This window comes from Lucilia cuprina, chromosome 3 (genome assembly GCF_022045245.1).
Source record: "Lucilia cuprina isolate Lc7/37 chromosome 3, ASM2204524v1, whole genome shotgun sequence".
Taxonomy (NCBI): domain Eukaryota; kingdom Metazoa; phylum Arthropoda; class Insecta; order Diptera; family Calliphoridae; genus Lucilia; species Lucilia cuprina.
Window position 1 is genome coordinate 67,456,638 of NC_060951.1, and position 24,296 is coordinate 67,480,933.

Here is a 24,296-nt window from a genome sequence, read left to right on the forward strand (position 1 = left end):
TAAAATACATTAGAAGATATTCATATAGATATGAAACATATTAAACACTACATGGAAAGATGTTGTTTAATCAGAGGTGCAAGTGATGTCGATTTAGGTGCAACATGCATAAATAATCGAACAAGTGCAAATTCGATGATTCGAAAACGATGTTTTAAGGAAAATTTTATAATAAATGTAGAAAAAATATATAAAATAACATTAATAATCAAAATTACTTTAATTCTACAAAACTCTCGCAAATAAGTAAACAATCTGATTTTATTTTTGAAGTTTTGAAGACATTTTTTAACTGCGGAATAGGTAGAATCATGGTATAAAGAAAACAAGGTAACTCCGTTCTCTCTCAATGAAAAGTTTTTTGACGTAAATAAGAATTATTGAAATTTATTTTTTGTAAACAAATAAAGAAAAACGTTGTCACACATGTAGTAGGGGAAATCATATTTAGGAAATTAGAAATAAAAAATGTGCATAACTTTTAAATTAATAATTTAAAATTGTGTGCTCTAACGATATTTTTATTAAAATGGTCCAACTCATAAACGGACCACACTAAACCCAACAAGTTCTTGTTGAATTTTATCTTCATATGTTTGACAGCGCAAGATATGTTCATCTGAAAAATGTGAGAACTGTGAACAATCTTACCGGACACATCTTGGCACTAAAACAAAATATCAGCAGAACACATCACTCATAAAAAAACTTCTGCAATTGGACACAAGATGAAGTAATGAAATTATGTTTTTAGGGAGAATGGCCCGCACTACTTACAAGTAAACTTGAAACCAGCGAGGACCTTTTAACTTTTTTTATTATTTTCTTTGCTATTAGAATTTTATTTTGATTAATATTTCAATTTAGTTTGAAAAATATTTTCCATTTTATATTTTTAAATTGAAAAAAGTAAAAGGTAAACAAAAAACTCGGATTTATAAAGTAAATGCATTAGAATATAAAATAATAAATTGATTAAACGTCTACAAAAAGAGAGAAACGGTTATACCTTTATTTTTTCTACTATGGGTAGAATTTAAGAAGACATTTAGAATGAATTGTGTTGGCACTGTTATCAAAAAATCATGAAACTTAAAAACAATTGAAAAGTATGATAATATAAATCCCCCCTTTAGAGTTAACTACCGAATGACTTTCAGCGAAAGTTGTAAAATTTTATTTAGGTAATTGAAAATAACATATCTTTACATATAACGAACGAGAACCTTAATCAATAATGCTCGTTTACTTAGGTATGTACGTTTGTATGTATACCTACAGTTTATCGACCATAACTTTCTAACATTTCTTAGTTCATAACTGAAAAATAACGGTCAATACTAAAATAAAATATGTTTTTCATACCCCTTTAAACTATTCGAGGTAATTATTAAAATGCGTAAGAGTTATTTGCATAAAAATACCTAATTAATAAATAAAAAACTGTAAAAATACTTAAGTACGTAACTTAAGTATGTAACTATATATGTATGTATGTGGTATAAAGTAAGAAGTACATTAAAATAAAATCTAAAATATTTAAAAAGTTAACGCTTTGAATATCATACGAATCAGATTCCTGATTAGTACTAAATCATGGGATATTAAATTAAAACTAGATATTAAAACCTTCGAATTTAAACAATATTTTTACTTATCAAACATACATATAGCACAGTATAATTAGTTGAAAAAGTCTACGTTAAAGTTATATATGCAGTTATATATGCATATGAAAATATTTGTCCTTCAATTCATTTTCCGAAAATCAAAATCGGTATTTTCATTTATAATGATATATAGTTAGCAGGACATGGATTTCTATGCAAAGGCATGTTTATAGTCAGTAAGTTAAAATATCGTTTAACTATTTTTCCTTTCGATTTGTTGTTGCATATTTTGTTATAAATGCATAAATTCCATATTTTACAATATACACGCTTTCACCAAATTTTATTACCATTGGACAATTTTTGACACCCGCTCACATATATATCCTCTTTCAGATAATCCATATCCTGATTAGTAAAAATCACTAAATGTAGTACAACAATTTACTTATATATAAATGGGCATGATGTAGTGGTATTTTGGCTAAATTCGGTATATGTATTTATGTATTTTGTCATGTTTCGATAACGGTATTTAAGCGGTAACTGTAGTGCTCTAAGAATATATTTTATCGGTAATTATTATATGATTCATTAGATTAATATGAGATTTAATGTGAGATTGGGTCAATTATGTACCATATACCTATGTTCAAAAACTGTTTATTTTCAAACTTATTCAGTATGTATTTTATAAATAAAGATAGCAATTTACTGTTAAAAGTAAATTTTATATAGTTATGAGGTGAATAAAATTTTATTTGCTCATTGGGCTACATACATTTCTGACAAATGAAAATAAAAAATTTGCAAAACAAAAAATAAATAAATGAAAAACAAAAATTTTAAAATTTACACTTTAATTTCGAAATCCATTTAATATTAAAAAGATTTATTTATAAAATTAATAAAGGGCGAAAAAACAGTTTATTTTTATTGGATGTGTTAAATCAGTGAAAATTGTCAAAAATTTATCACAGCAAGAAAAGATATCATTTGGCACAGCAAAATGTAAAAATTTTCCCATCATAGAAAAATTACATTCCAATAGAACTTTGCTATCATTTAGAACACACTCAAAATAAAACAAAATTATTTAAAAAGAGGGTTTTATGAAAAGCTTTTAAATATTATATAATTTGTTAACTGTTCTAGTTTTTGTTTAGTTTGAGCACAAACCAGAAAATTCAAACAAGTATTATTTTTTCCAAATATATTAATGACAAAAATTATTAAAAATGTTCAGTACAAATTAAAGTAGGTATAAATTTCATAAGTTTCGATAGATAATACCTACTTAAAAATTAAGTATGGATAACAATGCTACCAAGTTTTAAAAATATATACGCCCTGTTATGGTTTGTGAATTTAGTAAGAAAAATTAAATTTCCTGATACAAAATTTCAAACCAAATTGCACAATTTTTTTTTTTCAAATTTGTTTAAATTTTTTTGGTGTAGAAAATTTTTTTAATAAAGTTGTGTCCAAACTAAGCAAAACTTAAATTGCTGTCAAATTCATATTTGCAGTCATACAGTTTTATTCGAATTGAAAAATAAATTGCCAGATACAAATTTTCAAATCAAATTGTAAATTTTTTTTCAAATTTGTTTAAATTGTTTGGTGTAGAATGATTTTTTTAATTATCTAAGCAAAAATTCAAATGCTCTCAAATAATTCATATTAAGCAGTCATACTGTTTTATTGGAATTGATTATACCCATATATAAAAAATCGAAAAAATACAGCTATTGTTATCTATACCTAATAATTATCAGTACTTATGAAATGTTTACCTACTTAAATTTGTACAGAACATTTATATACTTAAACTTCAAATCACAAAACAAAAAACAACTATTATTAGCCCAAGAATATAATAAATTTTAATATCTAATAGAGAATTACATTTTTTATATCTTAGTTGAAGACTATTTTCGCAAAGACACAGGCAATGTCGCCTATCCGAAATTTCCGATATGGATATAGATTGGGCTGATAACAAGTTCCGGTCTTTAAGTTTAACAAGTGGAATTATGGATCCATCCTCAAAAAATTTGGTAGAGAGATTTTAATTATAGACCGATCCACATATAATTTAAACTTATATCATACTTCATCGCTAAACTCCAATTTATAAGCCAGTAATTAGCGTTAAAGTTATTTTCTAAAGGGCATCTTATATGGGGGCTAGGATTAATTAAGGATCGTTGAGAGATTTTGAGTGATATGAAACTTATTTATGTTGAATTTCATAGCTATGCTCGAACTTTTAAAACAGATTTGCCCGTTAAGTCTGTTTTTCGGGGGTCCACTTGTAGGGGTGCCATCCGAAAACGTGGCCCGACATGGCCCATTTTCAATATCAAACAAACCTTACCTATAGGATATATTTATGCAATATTTAAATTATCTAGCTCCTCCTGGGTGGACCCTATCGTGATTTCAACAGACTGGCCAGACAGGCAAACTCGAATTTAATAAGGATGTGAACGGAATGACAAAAATAATCTACCCCCGTCTTTTTTGATGGTGGGTATAAAAATCTAACACATATGTATATAAAATTACAAAATTAATGTTGTAGAATCCATATCTTGAATGTATCCAGATTAACACATAAGTTCAATATTTACGAATATTTAAAAAAAATGATCGTGTAGTTTTTTTAATGTTTCTTCAGGATAATTAAATTAATCTCGAATCAGCCAAGCACGAAAGTGTTGATTTTAGCACGATTAAAGACTTTTTGGGATCAAAGTGATCTTAGAAAAAATGTCTTAAATCAGGTATGTATTTAAGACATTTTTTCCTTGATTTAATCTGTAATCCATACTTGACCCAAATAAATTCGCACTTGATTTAATTTTAAAAAGAGATTGCAATGATTCAAAATATTTTAATCCTGACTCAAGCACTTAATTTATTTCTTAAATTGATTGAATTGAGCATTTCAAACCTAAAATTGACTGAAAGGCCGCTTGATTCAAGCTTAAACTCGTACTTTAATCCCAAATATAGTTTAATTTAAAAATTTAAATTAAATGTAATCGTTGACGAGAAAATTAACGATATTGTCGTCTATAAAATCGTTGATGACAAAGTGTTGCAATTAATCCTCTTTTCTTGTCATTTTTTGATACTGAACATAATACTTACTGGTTGCTTAGATCGGAAATAACAACCATAATGTTATTTTTATTTTTTTTTTTTTCAAAAATAATCTATTAATTTATTTGCAAAACGAAAAATATAATAAAACATGACACAAATAAAAGTAAATATTTTAGAGATCACAATTTTATTATTTCCAATTAAGATAACAAATAGTAACTGTAAACAATGTTAAGGAAGGCAAAAGTAAGTAGTAAGTACTTAATCGAATAACTATTGTATATTAAATATAAAAGAGTGAAAAGAGAAATTATATTCAATGTTTTTGTTTCTGTCATGACACGTCCACAACAGAATGCTAATTAAAAAACATTGTTTGTTGTTCGTTGTCACTACTGTGTAGCAACAAATTTTGGTCACAAAAAGAAATATTCTTTACATTAATGAAGCTTTTAATTTATGCTAAACACATAATAAACCAGCAATAACTGGAAAAACATTGTCCATTTCAGTAAAACGAGTATAAGCCAAAAAAGTTTAAGCATATTTGTGTTTTGACGAAATGAGCACGCACATAATTTAAGGAATTGTCAAATAAAATTTGAAAGTTTTGAGAATGTCTTAGTATGGTAAAAAATAACTATTAGAAAATTATAAATTTTTAACTATAAAAGGTCTTGGTAGAACTTATAAGCGCTCCTATAGTCTTTAAAGGAGCTTTAATGTAACTATCCTTTTTAGTAGTAGATTGAAATCGGTAAACAAGAAGACACTTTATGACAATACATAAATTCGTATTTTAGAACTTCGTAAGTTTCTTAAATAGTTTGATTAATAAGTTTTAACTGAAACTACAAAATACTTAACTTTCAATTAAGAATATTTTAACAATTTTACTTAAGATAAAAAAAGTTTGATTATTTTTATTCCAGTTTTAATTGAAATTACTTTTTACTCCATATATATAAACAACAACTACAGAATTTTTAATCAGAAGTTAGCATTAACATGTGGTATAGTATATTCGAATTTTTTAAAAGGTACAATAATTGTTTGCTCGTACAAAACGGGTTCAGCCTAATATATCAAGGAATTTGATTCAATCTTAAATAATATCTTTTACCTTTATTTAAACTCAAGTTCAACGTGCACTACAAGTATACATTCAAGTGAAAGTTATTTATGTATTATACTTTTTTTAACATACGTACATGCCTGCTGAAGAACATATTAGGTCAGGGATGGAAAATTCAGCACTATTATAATTTTTCAGTACATTTTTAGATCTGACACCTTTTTTTAGGTGAATATTAAAGTTCTATTTGCAAAATTTGAAGAATTTAGTTGTATTAATTTCCCAGATAAACGAATTTTCGTATTTAAGTCATATTGAGTGTGCCGCTACCCTCATGGTGGTCCGCCATTTCGTTTTTCGTGCAAAATTTTAAGATTCTAAATGTAATAGTTTTAATGATAAACGAATTTTTGTATTAAATTTATATGGGAGTTGCCACGCCCACTGCTGCTAGTCCGCTTACTTTTTGTTAAAAAATTGTTAGCTCAGTTTCAGTCATGTTCTAGTCCATTTATATTTACTCTATAGGTATAGAAAGTACACAACACGCGTTTTTTTTAAATTTTGGCGCTTTATAAGCTGTAAGTTGCACAATTACTGTGTAAAACAAAATTTAAGTTTTTGTTATATTTTTTAATATTTTTCATGCATTGTTAGTAAATTGTTTATTTTATATTAGTATATATTTTTATTTCACACAAAACAAAGTACAATTTTTATAGGGACACAAGTCTCTCTACCCATTTTGTTTTAGGATTTGATGCTACCCCCATACGGTAAAGCAGTTTAAAATAAAGTTAAGATAGTATGATACAAATTAAATTTGTTATTATATACAAATTATAATTTTTTATTTTACCAATTTTACACTTTTCAATCAATTTTCGGCACGGGTTATTGTTATCCGCTTTGACTAAAATTTAACACTGGTATGTTTTATACACTAATTAACAAATCGATATCATTTGGACACCTCTAATGTATATATGAACATACATACATACATACATACATACATACTTACATACATACATACATACATACATACATACATACATACATACATACATACATATGAAATCGTTCAGTAAATTCAATAATGTAGTTAACAATTATCCCCTTTCATAACAGAATTACATTAATTGATAACTGCCAAAATAAACAAAAACATTGCATTGTGTAATTAGATGATTCAAGAAAAAGTTAGCTCATTTCTGTCCATCCGTCTACGTAAATACCACATAATGATGTTGATGACAGCGGCTCAACAGTATTTTAATAAACACGAATAGGTGACTCAAAAGAAAGTAAAATTTGTGTCTGTATTTCTTGTGGACGTTCCAAAATGAATAAATTATATTGTGAAAACATATTATTCATTTGTTTTTAAATCAGGCTGTATTTTTTTTTGTTAAAATGCTTTAATAATCACACAAAAAATAAACAATCATAAACACTTTGCACTTTGCAATATTTGCGAATTCTTGGTATATTGCAGATAATATATTAGGTTTATTATATTGCTCATTTGTCGCAATATACAAAAGTCGGGCTTACGTTCTAGAATATTTTTGTAATATCAAAGCAAAAAATAATAAGAAATTGGACTATGACTTTGTTTTACAACAATAACATTTTCCTCTCTTCACAGACGAGTTCTTAATTCTCTCGTAATGCTTCAAAACTTTTTCGCAAAAATACCGGGATAATAGGTCTTGCTGGAAATTTTTTCACAAACATATAACATTTATTTATTTGTTTACACAATTTTGTTGTATTTAACCATGATAGAACCATAGAAAGTAGGGAGAGTTGTCGATTATCTGCCCTTGTTAGGTCAAACAAAAAAGAACTAAAAAAAGAAAAACTTCCAAAATCTTCAAATGAAAAAGCACAAATAATACCATGAAATGATTCTTGAACGGCACTCGCAAACAGCATTTTATACTTCTGCATCCTATTCTTGATTTTTATTGGTTTTGCAATCTTTTTTTATTAAAATTATTAAATTTTTATATTTTTTAAATTTTTTTTGTGACAATTCAAGGCATGTAAAATTGAGAACGTACTTTTCAACTGATTCTACCTTATTATTGTTTTATTTTTGTATTTAACAATCTGAAATATTCTTATTTTCCACAAACTTAAAAATTTTTTTTCTAATTTTTTGAAAATTTTGTTGAGAAACTTTTGATTTTGCATGAGAATAAGACATGGTTCACACTGAAAAACTTTTGTTGAGAAACTTTTGATTTTGTGTGTGAGAGAAAGAAATGGTTGATATTTCTTTATGTTTCTCTCACACACAAAAATCAAAAGTTTCCCAAAAAAAGTTTCCTAGTGTGAACAAAACAAACGAGAAACTCCGTAGACCTGGTTTACACTTGGAAACTTTTGTTGAGAAACTTTTAATTTTGCGTGAAAGAGAAAGAATATCATTTATCTCTCTTGTGGTACGACCTGGTTCTCACTGCAAAATTTTTTTGGGAAACTTTTGATTTTTGTGTGTGAGAGAAAGAAATATCAACAAAATAATTGATATGGGGTTTTGGTAATTGACATCGATGTTCAGTTTTTCTGTGTACTGAAAGAATAATAAGAAATTGGGGCTTGTCAGTCGGTACCTAAAGGAGTTGTCATTCGGTACCTAACTTTAAGAATGTATTGGTAGAATTTTTGTATATGTATTGGAGCTTTTTGTGAAGAAAATAAAATTTTATAATTTGATTAACAAAAGATTGCAAAACCAATAACGGCGAGTGCCGTTCAAAATTCACATAATCACAAATAACACGATGAAATAATACATAATTAACTTTAAAATTTATAAGGATTTGGTAAAACAAATGCGTAAAAAATCCAGAATTAAAGGCTGTAAAAAATTTAACATACTCACTGTTTCAAAAAACAAAACTTTTTCCTTTTTTGTGATATCACAACTTTTGAGCAGTGTTTAAATAATTAGACTACAAGTAGCTGTAGTATCGAAAAATAACTACTTTTGTAGTCAAAAACTAGCAGCAAATCATTTACTATTACTATTACTTGATAGCAATACTTATAGATGTAGCAAAAAAAATTGTTAGCAGTAGTAGAGTCATTGGTATTTAAATATTTTAATGTAGCATTGAATACCCCAAATAGTAGCACTATTGAAGTAGCAGTAAATGTTATTATATTTTCAATAATAAAAAATTCATTAACCTTGTGCTTTCGTATTACCTCAAGTGAGGTTATGTTTTATTGGTGGAGACCATAGAATACTCAAACGTTTTTAACTGGTGGAGACCATAAAATACTCACGATATAACCTGGTGGAGACCATAAAATACTCACGATATAACCTGGTGGAGACCATTTAAACTCAATATATACTGGTGGAGACCATTAATACTTTTGATGAAATCAAGTCCGGATGCTCCAACTTCCTATATGAAGGTATAGGTCGGTTGGTGGGGTTTTCTCTGGACAAACGTGTGATATCCTGGCAATATGAGTGCTTGATGCACCGCCATCCTAATCAAAACCCAAAAAAAAAAAAAAAAAATAATAAAAAATTTGGTAGCATTGCTACTTTATTTAGGTAGCAGTTCTAGCAATGCTACCCAAAATGTCCATGTCCACCCCACTGTCCATTAGTACCTTATTCAACTCAATCCTCCGACTGGTCTCAATTAGAGACCAAAAATTAAAAGTTATTATGCTTAAACTATTACGCGCCATATTATGCCATTACCTCTCGAAGAAGTTCACGATATTCCCACTTAGCATCATCCTAAAGGACCGATGTGTAATTCCGCATAAATTTGAACATTTTTGTCTCCAAAGCAATATCCAAAAGAGTCTTCCTATCATGATCATATTGCCTAAAAGATGGACAATCTCTAAAATTGTTTGTATAACCGCTTTGGCAAAGGCCCTGTTTGTCACCTCTTGAAATCCCATAAGACTCATTGCTGCATCTAATGTACCTAGGGAACGCACATCTTAAAGTCATCCATTGGAAAGTTTAAAACAGAATTCACAGCATTCATTTTGTCGCCTGGAGACATATCAGTTCCTCCGCCCGAAATAACATTCAAATCGCTTGCCGACTGATAAGTGACTTTAGATGTACACCCGATGATTAATGGTACGGCATTAAAGCTTATTTCTGTCTGTAAATTGCCCGGTGTAACAAGTGAATCATTAGTCGGCAACAAAAATTTCGGTAATAATAATTAACGTCCAATTGAGACGATTATAGATCCTTTGCTTATCAGCAGGCCGTGTTTTACCTGGTTCAGGCAAAAGTCCCTCAGGATCACCCATCATCAAAATATCTCAATTTCTGTAGAATATACGACAAATTCAGTTGTTAAAAATGGAGTTTAGCGACCAACCACATGCAAAAATTCTTTAATATAGATAAATTTGACCTTAAACCGCATTATTTAATGGCAAAATTTTAGAAAAACTGAAAAAATGTGCTCACACACAAAATCAAATGTTTATTAAAAAAAGTTTTCCAGTGTAGACAGCAGGGTACAGATAGCGATCGAATTGAATTCGCTCCCGAGTTTAATTCGAGCGATTTAAATAATTCATTTTCCGGCGCGAGTTTAATTTTTAAACTCGCGATTAGAGTTGAAAATCTAAAGAGTGTACAATAGAACTCGCTCGCGATTCGAGTCAAAACGAGTTAATCGCGAGTTTTATAATTTTGTAAACAGAATAAATTAAAATTTATAAGGCAAATAAGTTTCCCATACGTACATACGTACATACATACATACATACATACATACATACATACATACATACATACATACATACATACATACATACATACATACATACATACATACATACATACATCATTCAACGCGTGTTTTATTATCTTCATAATAAAATTTTCCAAACCATTTGATTTACAATCAATAATCTAACTGCCTGTTCCACAATATCGAAACATTTTCTTTCTTATAAATATATTGAAAACAAAAACAAAATTTTAAATTTATTTGTTGTTTTCAATATATGTATTTGTAAGAAAGAAAATGTTCTTTCGGATTTAGAGAATAAATAATAAATAAAAAAATGTAAAGATCACTTGCATGTCCATCAATATACATATGTACATACATACATAACTACAGATAAAAAACATACACATTTAAATAAAAAGGTAGATAATATATATCTTATACTTTCCCACTTTTGCTTTGTAGGACCGTCATAAAACCTACGGCTACACAATCACACATTCATAATTATTTCCCATATTGTTGGTTCTTTTTTACTACCACAACAGAACCTGTTTCTTGCACACACATTTTGCTGATTTTCGGCTCGAATTTAACTCGTTTTCCACTCGCTCGTAAGCGAGTTGAAAAAACAAAAACATGTAAATATCGCTTACAAAGCGAATACAAAACACATAAAACTCTAATTAAAATTGTGCTCGCGTGTTCAAAAATAAAACTCGCTATTTTGAATTTTAAAACGAGCGATATAAATAAAATAGCGATCGCGAGCGAAATTTTTACCTTACAACCCAAAGAATAATTCTAGAGAAGGTAGACTTCGACTTCGTGTTTTTTTTGGTGCGATCTACATACATATGTATGTATGTTAAAGGGTGTGGTCCGTGTTGATTAAGATACGTTTACACCTATCAAATATTTGACAAAATGACGTGACCCCTAAAAAATCGACTTTTTGATTTCTTTTAATTGTATATTTATTTGCAAAAACATCTTTGACGGTCGTTATTATTTGTTTCGACATTATTTGCAGTTACAAAAATCATACAGAATCAAAAATAAATTTACAAAAAATAGTGGTTACGACTTTTTCGTACCTTTGACGTACCTTTACTTACTACGAATTTCATTGCAATATAATAAGTGCCAATATTTTATACAAAATTTATATATGCTCCTTGCATAATAATGTTTTCTTTTTTTTGGAAAACGCTTAAACACATCATGTAATATAATAAATAAAATATTTTCACTTCGACATTTCTGTACATGATAATTTAATAGTAATTTACTTATTTAAATATAACATTCAATGGCAGTTCAGTTCCAGTTACTCGTACGTACAATAATTTAAATGCAGTTAATTTAAAAATCAAGTAATTTTCTTTTATTTGCATAAAGTTTTCTATAAGTTGCTTGAAGTAATACATACATACGTAAATACTTTCTACATATGTATGTACATTAGGTTCTACTTAGGTAAGGCGACCAGATTTTGGAAAATAAAGATATTTGTTTTAAAATAAGCAATAGAGGAATAAGAAAATCAAACAGTACAACATTCGCGAATATTGAAACTTTATCTCAAGTTTTAGCTAATTTTATGAAAAAAGTCAATGATCCACTTTTGTACGTTTAAATTTAATAAATATATTTAATAAACAAGTAAATTAAAAAATTTAAAAAGCATTAAAACAAACATTTACCGTTTTTGAGTCATATTTGTTATTTTTTGCAAAAAATTTAATTTTATAGTATTAATAAGAAAAATGTCAAGTTTATTTGAAAACCAAAAGGTCGAAATGACAAAAAATAATTACTGTGCTTGTCAAATTGCCGCGAAGTTAGATTTGCCACCGAAGAGTCCACAAGTGCGAAAAAGAAAATATATAAGTACACCAGAAGTTAAGAAAGGTCGATCGTGCTTGCTTTCGGAGAGAGAAGCCAGAATTATTATTTATTGACATCCAATCAGGTAAAAACTCCAAAAACAGGCTCCTGTCTTTGCCTTCTATCAGCCGTAAAGCAGAAAACACAAGCGTTATCAGAAAAAAATGTGAAGGATCGTCTTAAATTTTGCAAGAAACAAGAAACGAAGACTATGTAATCGTTTTCAGTCTGATGGCAAGGAATATTACTAGCACCGCCCTTATGAAAGCTTAAAAAAGTAAAGTAAAAGAAACGGTGAATCATGGGGGTAGTAGTCTGATGGTGTGGACTTTTTTCACTTGGTAAAATTTTGCTTCTTTTTTGAGCATTTTCAATTCAATATTCCAGATTTTGTAGAAGAATATGCATAGTCAGAGGTTATACTCCAATCCGAAGCATACGGCAAAAATCGTAAAGAATTGGCTTTCAGCGCAAAATTTTCAAACGATGCAATGGCCAACTCAATGCCTGAAAATAAATCCAATTGAAAATTTATGGGCTTTGTTAAAAAAACGTTTTGGGCAATACAATAATGCACCATACCTTGGTCGTAAGTACGCCTAAACGTATAAAAAATGTCGTAAAAGCAAAAGGACTTTGCACAAAATATTAAAAATCTAAATTTTCCATACAAATGCTACACTAAAAAATAAATCATATTTTAGTTATGCTCATATCTGGTATCATATGGTCGGCCATTCCCGATTATTAGAGATAGGAAAAGGCTAAAAACCAAATTGGTAAATACCCAGTAAAATGGATAAATTGGGTAAAAATGGGTAAATAAAGGGTTGCCAGATTTCGCTGGACATAAAAGAATAGTGCATTGGATTGGATTTTTTGGATTGGAAATTTCCAAAATGTAAAAAATCTTATATATAGTAATTTACGTTTGCGTTTTTAATTTTTCTTTTCCTTATTCTGTGTCCTTTTAAACGTACTTCAAAGTTTTAAAAAGTACATTTTTCAAAAAATATTTTAAAATTTTTTATGAAATATTTTGTATTATTTTTTATTTTATATTCTTAGGATGAAAATCTGTCAAAAATGTCATTTAAAATTCTTATCCTTTAAAAATCTATTAAAATGTTCAGTATTATTTTTTCCGAAAATATTGAAAGATTTGTTTATTTATACATCTTTTGATCCTGACAAAATAAACTAAAAATAACACAAAAAATTTTACAACACTTTTTGTTAGCTTCACATCAAATTTGGCATTGTTTGATCAGATTTTAGCTTAAGATTGGACAAGCATAAAAAAATCTGGACCAGCCTAACTGGACTTGGCTAGATTGACCATGTGCAATCGTGTTAACTTTATAACACTTTTAAACTATTTTAAAACCATTTTTAATTCACTTTTTCAACTTTTCACAAATTTTGACAAATAGCAAAACACAATTTAAAAATGGCGACATAAACAATGTTAACAATTTTCAAAACAAGCTTTGACAACTTGTTTCATTTGTCTAGTTAAAAAAATAGTCAGCTGTTCAAGTGATGCTACTTTATTCATTTACATTGCTTACGGGGCAGTTACACTACTACTGTCAGTAGGGTTCTATAAATCGACTTTCGAATAATCGAACAATCTACTTTTTGTCGAAGTCGATTTTTCGTTTTCGGGGTTGCCAATCCCGAAAATCCCGGGATTTTTAGGATATCCCGAAACCCGGGATTTGCTTCAAAAAAATGTTTTTATTTTCTCTTTTAAGCCGCAATTGTTTATAAAATTGCCAATTACGACCTTATTTTATTTCCAATTTATGTAAAACAAAATTCAGCTCAGCTAGTTTTACTTATACGTATTTGAAAGGTTTATTTTTTTAACGTGGAATGATTCCATGCTCACACATCGAAATGTTGGTAATAGACCCAAAAAGCATAAACATTCTGTGTCTGTAAGTGCGAGTTAGAAGACACTGCAAATTAGGACAAAAATGAGGCAAGAAGTCATAATAGGACCTCCTCCAAAAAAATTACTATCAATACATTACAATATTTTGATGGTGGATATTTAATTTGTGTACATTCGAATACAAGTTTTATTTATCAAGATTTTGCAATTCAAACTTTATACAAATCTGAGATTAGCTTGATCTGATTGTATATAAAATTTTCAATAAATACTAGGAATATGTTATGTTCCAAAACTAATATATATATTTATATTAAATTCAATTTTTTTAAAGAAAAATATTGATGTTCGAATAATTGAATTAGGTTCTGTTATAATTATTAATAGGCATGGAACCGTATAAGGTTTTACACCAATTTAGTAGGAGGGTATATTGGGTTTGTGCTGACGCACAACAATATTGGTCCTATACCCACCTTAAAGTATCGGCTTAGAATCATTTTATGAAGCGATTTAGTCCGTCCGTGCGTCCATGGAAATCTTGTAATCAAAATACCCAGCGACGAAGCATATTATTATATTTAGCTATGTCCATCCCCCTGTCCGATCATTTATGGTTCCGGAGATGAAGCCTGTTGAAAATAGTTAACATCGGTCCATTATTTCAACTATCTCCCATATAACTGAACTCGCCGAAAAGTACTTTAAAGTTCATAATTACGTTTAATATACTCGTATATCAACAAAAAGCTGCAAAACCAAGTTCCATACTAGCCTTTTTCACCCTGATGAATTTTATAATTGTAGGGCCTCATTTAACCCTAGCTCCTATAAAAAGCCACCTTCAAAACTATACTTTAATGTCCACAATTCTATTCAACAATAAATGTACAGTGTCTCTCATAAGTATTCGAATTTAGGTATAATATGAAAAGAAACCAAATTTAATAACATATTTTGTATGCAAAATTAATAAATTAATTTGTTAAATTCTCTAGACAGTCCTTAGCTTTGATATTACGTTTTTTAAAACTTTAAAAATCACATTTAATTAAATTAATTTAGCTTTATTTAAAATAAGTCCATAAAATTACCTCACAAAAGTATTCGAATTGTTTCTGTATCTCATATTTGAATCTCAAATTAAAATCGAATGGTTTTTTTGCTAAAAATTGTTTTAAGGGGTAACTATCAACCAAATGGATATATTTTTGGACCATTTGGTCCATAATTTATACCATATTTTTATGTAATATCATTAAAATGGCGGTTTTTGTCAATATTTGTATTTTTTTCTCCTTTTTTTCCAGAGATGAAACAAAAATTTGTTATTGGGTTTCCCCTTGGGGTATCTAAAAATAATATTTTTTTATTACAAGAATCTGTATTTAAACGTTCCAAGATATATTATTGGAATCATTCTTCTATCGCTAATTCAATTTATTGGAACTCATGTCCATTTTTATAATATTAGGGTCAAAAATTCTCGGGGAAACTTGTCTTCTATATATTGTTTTAGATATCAGCTGTTATACATTTTAAGTTTTCAATATATTTTGGATGTTTATAACTCCAAAGCATGCCTCGAAGAAACGCCATTCAATATAGTGGAATCATTCTTTTTATAACCAATGGCCTCTAGGCTGAATGTCACCATATCATTATTTTCTAACTCAAAAATATTGATATCTGTTTAAATATTATCTACTATGATCAAAATAAGCCCAAAAATTTTTACATACAGTTTTGTTGAAATGGGCAACATAATCGTGAATGTTATGAGTAGTAAAAACTAAAATATACTATATATAATGATGATTTGTTAAGGCATGTTTTGGAGTTGTACACCGCTACGATGTCTTGAAAATTTAAAATATATTAATGCTAATATGTACGTGAATGTACACTATCCAACTTTGTCGGAAAATATCGACCCTAGTGGTACGAAAAGGGACTTAAGATCCAGATAATTCAATTAGAAACAGAAGAACCATACCAAAAATATATCATGGAATGTTTAAAAACAAATCCTTATAACAAAGATTATTATTTTTAGATACCTGAAGGAATCTATTAAATCCCAATATTAAATTTTGGTTTTATCTCTGGAAAAAGAGAAAAAAATGGCAAATATGGTCAAAAATCGTAATTTTAATGATATTATATGAAAAGGTACAAATGCCCCAAAATTGTGGATCAAATGGTCCAAAAATATATATAATATATCCAAAAATATGATAGTTACCCCTTAAAACAATTTTAAGCAAAAAAACATTCGATTCTAATTTTTGTGTTTCGTATAATATAGTCAAATATGAAAAATTCGTATACTTTTGTGAGCTAATTTTATGGGCTATTTTTAAATAAAGCTAAATTAATTTAAGTTAATGTGAATTTTTAAAGTTTTTAAAAGCGTGATATCAAAGCTAAGGATTGTCTAGAGAATTTAACAAATTAATTTATTAATTTTCCATACAAAATATGTTATTAAATTTGGTTTCTTTTTATATTACACCTAAATTTGAATACTTATGAGAGACACTGTATGTATATCTGATGCAAGGGATAATTCAAATTAATTGTTTTATTATGAAAACCAATTCACATTTTACTTTTTCAACAGATGTAGGGTATTATATGGTCGGCCTCTCCCGACTATAATTTCTTACTTTATTGTTTAGAAAGTATGTATTTAATAAGTTTAAGAAATTATGGAATTCTAAAAGTTTTTATTAAAAAATTATAATTAGATTGATTTCATTTAAATACATTTTCTTTTAACTAAATTTCAACAAATTTCAACAAATTTACAAATTTTCCTTACAAACATGATGATTTGAAGATTTTCATATATAAAATAATTAAATTTTTGTAATCCCGTAAAATCCCGGGATCCCGAAATATTTCGGGATCCTGGCAATTTTCAAAATCCGAATCCCGGGATTTGTAAAAGCCAGTCCTGATTGGCATCCCTAGTCGGTACCTAACTCTAAAGTAGGGTTCTATAAATCGACTTTCGAACAATCGACTTTTTGTCGAAAAAAGTCCAAAAGTCGAAGTCGACTATTTTGTTCCAAAAAAGTCGATAACTCGACTATCGTCTATGAAAAAAGTCGACTTTGTAAATAAAAGTCGGAAAGTTAAAAAAAAAGTCGGAAAGAGTCGAAAAAAGTCGAAAAGTCGGAAAAAGTCGACTATTTATAAAATATTAAATGTCGAAAAATCGATTTTAAAATAAATGAAAAAAGTCGAAATTCGAAAAATCAACTTTAAACTAAATGCAAAATGTCGACTTTTCATTAAATGCAAAAAGTTGAAAAGTCGACTTTTCGTTTCAACTATAGAACCCTACTCTAAAGGTCCATTCAGACGATCACACATTACGTACGACAAGTCTAATCAAAAAGTAAAATGAAATTCCATCCGTATAATAAAAAAGAGAATAAAAGTCGTATGATTTATATTTCTTGTGTTTACACGATTGGTATAAAACAATTAAAAAATCAGATGGAAAAAGCTGTTTCACTTTTTTTATACGTGTTTACATAAAAATAAAAGATTTCTTTAAATATTTTGCAACATAATTTTTCTATAAACATTATATATGAACGTATCTTTGCATTTTAATCTTTAATATTGAAATAATAATTAAGTTAGTTGAAATAAAATATTTTCATGTTCTATAAGCCACGAATTTTCGCGACAAAGTTTTGAAGTTTGGAGAGAGAGTAAGTTTCTTACATATATGTTAGAGTTACACTGAACCCAGCTAGCATTTGGAAGATTGTTGGATGATTAATCAGTAAATTGTGTCACATTTAACTCATTTTTGATTGAAAATTGAATATTTGAAAAACAATAGCGAAATGTATTGCAATCATAAATTGATCATCCTGGTGTTTAAAATATGATGGTTTTAAAAACTTATTTTGTGGTCGTATTTCAAGCAGTTAGAAGATCTAAAATTGTTCCTTATGTAATTGTTTTTGTTTGTAATGAATAGCTAATGTGTCGAAGCTGATTAGAAATGGGGCTCAGAAAAGACTCTTTTGGAAGAGTTAGCAAAACATGTTGTGGGGCCTAAAATGAGTTGATATGATTCTCATTTCATTTATAAAATTAAATATATAAGTATTTGAATTTTTTTAAACTTTAAAAATTCACATTTACTTAAATTTAACTTTTTTTAAAAAAAAAGTACTTCACAAAAGTATTCGAATTTTTCCCGTATTTCATGTTTGACCATATTTTACGAAAATTAGAATCGAATGGACTTTTTGCTTAAAATTGTTTTAAGAGGTTACTATCAACCGAAATGATAAAACCAAAATTTAATATTGGGATTTAATAGATTCCTTGAGGTGTCTAAAAATAATAATTTTTGTTATAAAGATCTGTTTTTAAACATTCCAAGATATATTTTGGTATCGTTCTTCTGTTTCTAATTAAATTATCTGAATCTTAAGACCCTTTTCGTACCACTAGGATCGATATTTCCCGACAAAGTTGGCTAGTATATATTATTGTAGATATAAGCACTAATATATTTTAAATTTTCAAGACATCGTAGCGATATACAACTCAAAAACATGCCTTAACAAAACGTGATCCTATACAATATAATTAAGTTTTTACTATTCATAATAAACGTATAACAGCTGATATCTAAAACAATATATAGAAGCAAGTTTCCCCCAAAAATTTTGACCCTAGTATTATAAAAATATTCTTGAGTTCCACCTAAATTCGAATACTTATGAGAGACACTGTACTTAATTTCATGTTTCTAGCCAATGTGTTTTGTTTTTGTTTGTTCATTGTTTTGTATAAGCATGTTCGAAAAATGCGAATCTTCGTTATTTATGGACCGATTGGACTGATTTTAAATAGACGGACATGGCTAAATCGAGTCCGGATCCAGAATATATATACTTTATAGGGTCGGAAAATTACATTATAGAAATTACAAACGGAATGACAAACTTTTATATACCCTTCTCACAAAAGTGAGAAGAAATGTCTGATTTTTCGCAAATGATATCCCGGGATTTCGATAGAACTAGCTATTCACTATCGAACCCCGTTTCCGTGAAACTAGTTATTCACTATCGAAATCCATTTTCCGTTTTCAGAATTTTGTCTCATTAAACGCATGCTTTCGTTTTACCTCAGAGTGAGGTTATGTTTTTAACTGGTGGAGACAATAAAATACTCACGATATAACCTGGTTCTCCACCATACGTGCTTTTGTTTTGTATTAATATTTCAACAACAACATTCGTTCACATATGTTCAAGCGGTTGATTTTCAAATATTTATTTGTTCACATGCATATTCCAAGGCAAATTCAGATAAGGTGGTGGAAGTTCTGCAACAACAACATTTCCAATGTATTTTGTTTATGCCTTTGGTTTTAGTAAATGTCAAAAACCATAAGTACGGCGATTTCATTTGATGAAAATTTTTTGTAAAATGTTTATATTATATTAAAAAATATAAATAGAGATATTAAAATTTGTGAGAAAAATATATTCGGAATTGAATAATGTTTGTTTCAAACGAAAAATTTTGTTCCGGCAGCTTAATTTGCAAAATTTAAGTGCCTAAAGTTAAGTAAAACTTAATTTTTTGTGAAAAATAAAGAAAGCGTTATAGAAAGCGTTCCGGAACAGACTTTTTTAGTTAATCTCTTTATTTACATAGAGTATATACATATACATATATATGTAATATATATATATATATATATATATATAATATATATATATATATATATATATATATTATATATATATATATATAATATATTTATATATATATATATATATATATATATATATAGCGTTCCGGAACAGACTTTTTTAGTTAATCTCTTTATTACATAGAGTATATACATATACATATATATATATATATATATATATATATATATATATATAAATATATAAATATATATATATATATAATATATATATATATATATATATATATATCATATATATATATATATATAAATATATATATATATATATATATATATATATATATATATATATATAGTATATATATATAAATATATATATATATATATATTAATATAATATTATATAATTTATATATTTATATATATATAATATATAATATATATAATATATAATATAGATTTTTTAAAAAGTTTTTCTCTGTTTAAATATAAAAATGTAAACAATAACAAACTTTGACAGCTAGGAAAACCAGGCGAATTAAGAAAAAAAATTATCAGCTGATTGACTAACACCACCTTACATGAATTCGCATATTCGATTGATTAAAGTTGTTTTGTTCACTATCAAAGTAAATTAATAAAGTAGCATCACTTGAACAGCTATTTTTTTTAACTATAGTTTCCATAGAAAAATAAAATTAGTTGTCAAAGTTTGTTTTGAAAATTGTTAACATTGTTTATGACGCCATTTTTAATTGTGTTTTGCTATATGTTAAAATTTGTGAAAAGTTGAAAAAATGAATTAAAAGTGGTTTTAAAGTAGTTTAAAAGTGTTATAAATTGTATAATATATAATAATATAATTAAATCCTTAATATTTTATATTTATGTTTTGTTCACTTTGTTGTTAAAGGAAATTTTTAGTGATAGACGCCGTCGTCAATTTTGGTCGGCGTTGTTCTCTGTTAGAGCTTTTCTTGTAATTAGTTAATTGCGAAAAACCATGTTTGGCGGCTGTTCGAGTTTAGGAATATTGACAAATGAGGAAAAGCAGTCTTATATTATAAATAATTCTTATTTCACCCAATCGTAAGATATTTGTTACAATTGCAATGCTTAACGCAGTAATAATAAAATTATTGCTTCAAATTTTAGATATGAAGAACAATGTCAACTCGATATCTTTATACGCAGCAGTAAGCTTGTTAAAATTGTAGAGACTGTAGCCGAAGACTTCATCAAGAATAACCAGTTATCAGAACGGCCTGAAAACAACTTCAGTGCTATTATTGTTAAACTACCATTCGCTTACTCAGATTTTTTAAAACATTCATTGAATTTATTGCATTTTCTAATTGAAGAACCCGTTCAATTCGCTAACGCTGTTAAATATTGTGTATTTTCTTTAGTGCGAAAAATTATTAAAGATTCGTCAGTTGCTGCTGAGAACAACAAAATAACAAATATTGATATTGATCAGATTCACATACTTATTCGTTTTATGGGTTTACCCCTTCAACAGGATTTATGCTTTGAACCTTATATCAATTTGTATCGAACTGGTCTCACTGAAGTTATCGGGTTTCTATCGGCGTTATCGGAGCCAGAAAAAGTGGTGTGAGTAATATACATATGTTCCTAAACTGATAAAAATCTTAAATACTTTTTTTTTCGTAATATTTAAGAAAAATCGTAAATCACATAAATGATGAGTTCTAATCCAAATCATTATAAAACATATATGTACATACCTATTTATACTAGGAATGTCAAACGGGACTGGCTTTCATAAATCTTTAAGTCATTATGTTTGTAAAGATTTTCTTTAATTTTTTGAATTTTAGCAACTAAGAATATGAAGAAATTGGGGCTTGTCAGTTGGTACCTAAAGGTAAATTATCTTCATATATTCGGGAAAATGTTTTGAAATAGTGGTAGGTCATTAAAAATGGCAACAAAGAATTTATATGTTATTTATTAAAGAAAAATTTTTAACAAATACACACCTCGTTTTATGCGAATTTCAATTAGTGCGGTTTCAAAATTCTCAATTTTTCTTTGCAAAAATAATTTTGAGATAATCGTTGGTCCACATACATCAAAAAAAAAAATTCTCAACAAAGTAATACTACTGATTTTTTTAAAGTTGGAAGTATTTCAAGTATGTTATTTGTTGTGAAAATACTAAATATATTTCCTCACTTTTTTGCTGGTATATACAGTGTCTCTCATAAGTGTCGAATTTAGGTATAATATGAAAAGAAACCAAATTTAATAACATATTTTGTATGTAAAATTAATAAATTAATTTGTTAAATTCTCTAGACAGTCCTTAGCATTAATATCAAGCTTTTTATATCTTTAAAAATTAACATTTACTTAAATTAATTTAGCTTTATTTAAAAAAAGTCCATAAAATTACCTCACAAAAGTATAAGAATTTTTTCTGTATTTCATATTTGACTATATTATACGAAACACAAAAATTAGAATATGTATTTTTTCTCCTTTTTCCCAGAGATAAAACCAAAATTTGTTATTGAAATTTATCTGGCTTCTACGGGGAATGAACACTTCGGGTTACTAGTTGTAATGAAAACTTTATTTTGATGGGTTGTCCTTATGTTATTATTGTTATTTTTATGAGTGTAGTTTGTATGATTATTAGTTTTTTAAATATTTTTTCACGCTTAAAAAATTATATGTCTTATGTTTTGTTTAACAACTTATTTCTTCAGGATACAATCTGTTTGGTATTGCGCTACTGGTTGCACAAGGAATAAAATAAAATCACTTTCATTAGATGGTAAGTATACATATTTAGAAAATAATTATAGTTTTAAAGATATAACTTAACTGTTTACCACAGTTCCAAATTGTACAAATTGTAGACATCCTATGAATGAATATTCAAAATTAAGACAGACACAAAATTTTCGTTTACTTCGTATTTTACCTGCTGAAAGTATAGAATCACCTCACCAGCTGAATAAAATTTTTCGTTCGCTAACTGTTCGTGTTTTGGATCACGTTTTTGATTGTAAATTGGAACTAGGAAATCGTTACTTAATTATTGGTCACTACAATTACATTTCTCAAAAGCAAGAATTTGAAGCATGGAATCTAACCATTATTTAGATTCCTTAAAGGACATATCTGAAAGTCAGTTGGAAGCTTTGTTGAGGTATGAAAGTCCACCTGAAACACCAATTGAACTTCAAAAGTCTAAAACATTAAATGAATCCTCTATTCAAAGAGATTTTAATAAAAATAACGTTGACGATAACCCTAGCATTCTTGATAACGGCGAATCTTTTTTGTCACAATTAGATTCCGAAATTGATTTTTCAATTTTTCATCGTGATTCACCAAATTTGCAATGGTCACTATCTGCTATAAATATACAATCCAATAAAAATGATGATATAGATATTGCAACAACATTTAATATTGATGAAATTTTAAATATTCCAAAAGTCGATTTTTTGCAGTTTGATACAAATGAACAGGGGAGTTTAACGATCAAACCCTGTAATTCCTTAGATCAATATCGGAAACAAGAATCCCTTCAAAAGCTAAATAGCTTAAAAAATCTCGCTCTGAATAATAAACGCCCAGACGATATTAAAGATATTGATAATATTTTAAAAAATATTGATTTCGAAAAAATTCCAAACTTGGAAATATTTGATGATTGCTTTTATGACCCAGTTCGGATTCAAAGAAAGGTATTTAATAAATAAAAATTAAGGAATACTTAATATAATCAATTTAAAAATTTGTAGTGCCTAACACAACTAGAACATACAAAGAGTTTAAAGGATTTACAGGAAAAGACAATAGCGTCATGTCCAGCTTCCGTCGGAGAACTTCACCCAAATTCATTTCCGGAAATTTTCTCTACTGAAAATATTAATCCCAGAGAGTTGAAAAGTATACGTTCGCGCGCACTATCTAGTAGAGATAGCGGCAAAGATATTCACGTATACAGCTTACTTCCATGTGATGACAACTTTTGTGAAATTGACGGGATTTTTGAGACGTTGAATTTTGAAGAAATTTCAGAAAGCGCAAGTTATGTTCCAAAACAGGTAGTTATGTGTTTAAATACGTTAAAAAAAAGTCCCATGTTATGGAAATCACACATATTTTTTGCTAATGAACGTCATTGTTTTTTAAATCACATTTTTTGTTTAAAAATGTTCGGTCGCATTTTCTAATTTTTCATAATTTTTATAAGATAAAAAATGCTTTTTTC

At 27.8% G+C, this 24,296-nt stretch overlaps 2 protein-coding genes across 3 annotated transcripts in view; both read left to right on the forward strand.

Annotated features, from left to right (window-relative positions):
- Positions 1 to 20,829: 20,829 nt before the first annotated feature.
- Positions 20,830 to 23,176, forward strand: LOC111678928. The gene is made up of 5 exons (XM_046946275.1): positions 20,830 to 20,880; positions 20,952 to 21,127; positions 21,194 to 21,655; positions 22,777 to 22,844; positions 22,908 to 23,176. Exons 2-5 carry the CDS (start codon positions 21,042 to 21,044, stop codon positions 23,174 to 23,176), a joined length of 885 nt encoding a protein of 294 aa, XP_046802231.1. The 5' UTR covers positions 20,830 to 20,880; positions 20,952 to 21,041.
- Positions 23,155 to 24,296, forward strand: part of LOC111678927 — a 73,519-nt gene continuing 72,377 nt past the window's right edge. For both annotated transcript variants that reach the window (XM_046946261.1, XM_046946262.1), the window contains exons 1-2: positions 23,155 to 23,766; positions 23,824 to 24,129. In XM_046946261.1, the coding sequence (XP_046802217.1) occupies positions 23,155 to 23,766; positions 23,824 to 24,129 (918 nt within the window). The remainder of the gene's footprint in view (positions 23,767 to 23,823; positions 24,130 to 24,296) is intronic.

Coding starts and splice junctions, on each gene's coding strand:
- LOC111678928 (XM_046946275.1), top strand. CDS start 21,042: ATGTTTGGCGGCTGTTCGAGTTTAGGAATATTGACAAATGAGGAAAAG. Junction 21,128..21,193: donor AATTCTTATTTCACCCAATC/GTAAGATATTTG, acceptor TTCAAATTTTAG/ATATGAAGAACAATGTCAAC. Junction 21,656..22,776: donor TCGGAGCCAGAAAAAGTGGT/GTGAGTAATATA, acceptor TTATTTCTTCAG/GATACAATCTGTTTGGTATT.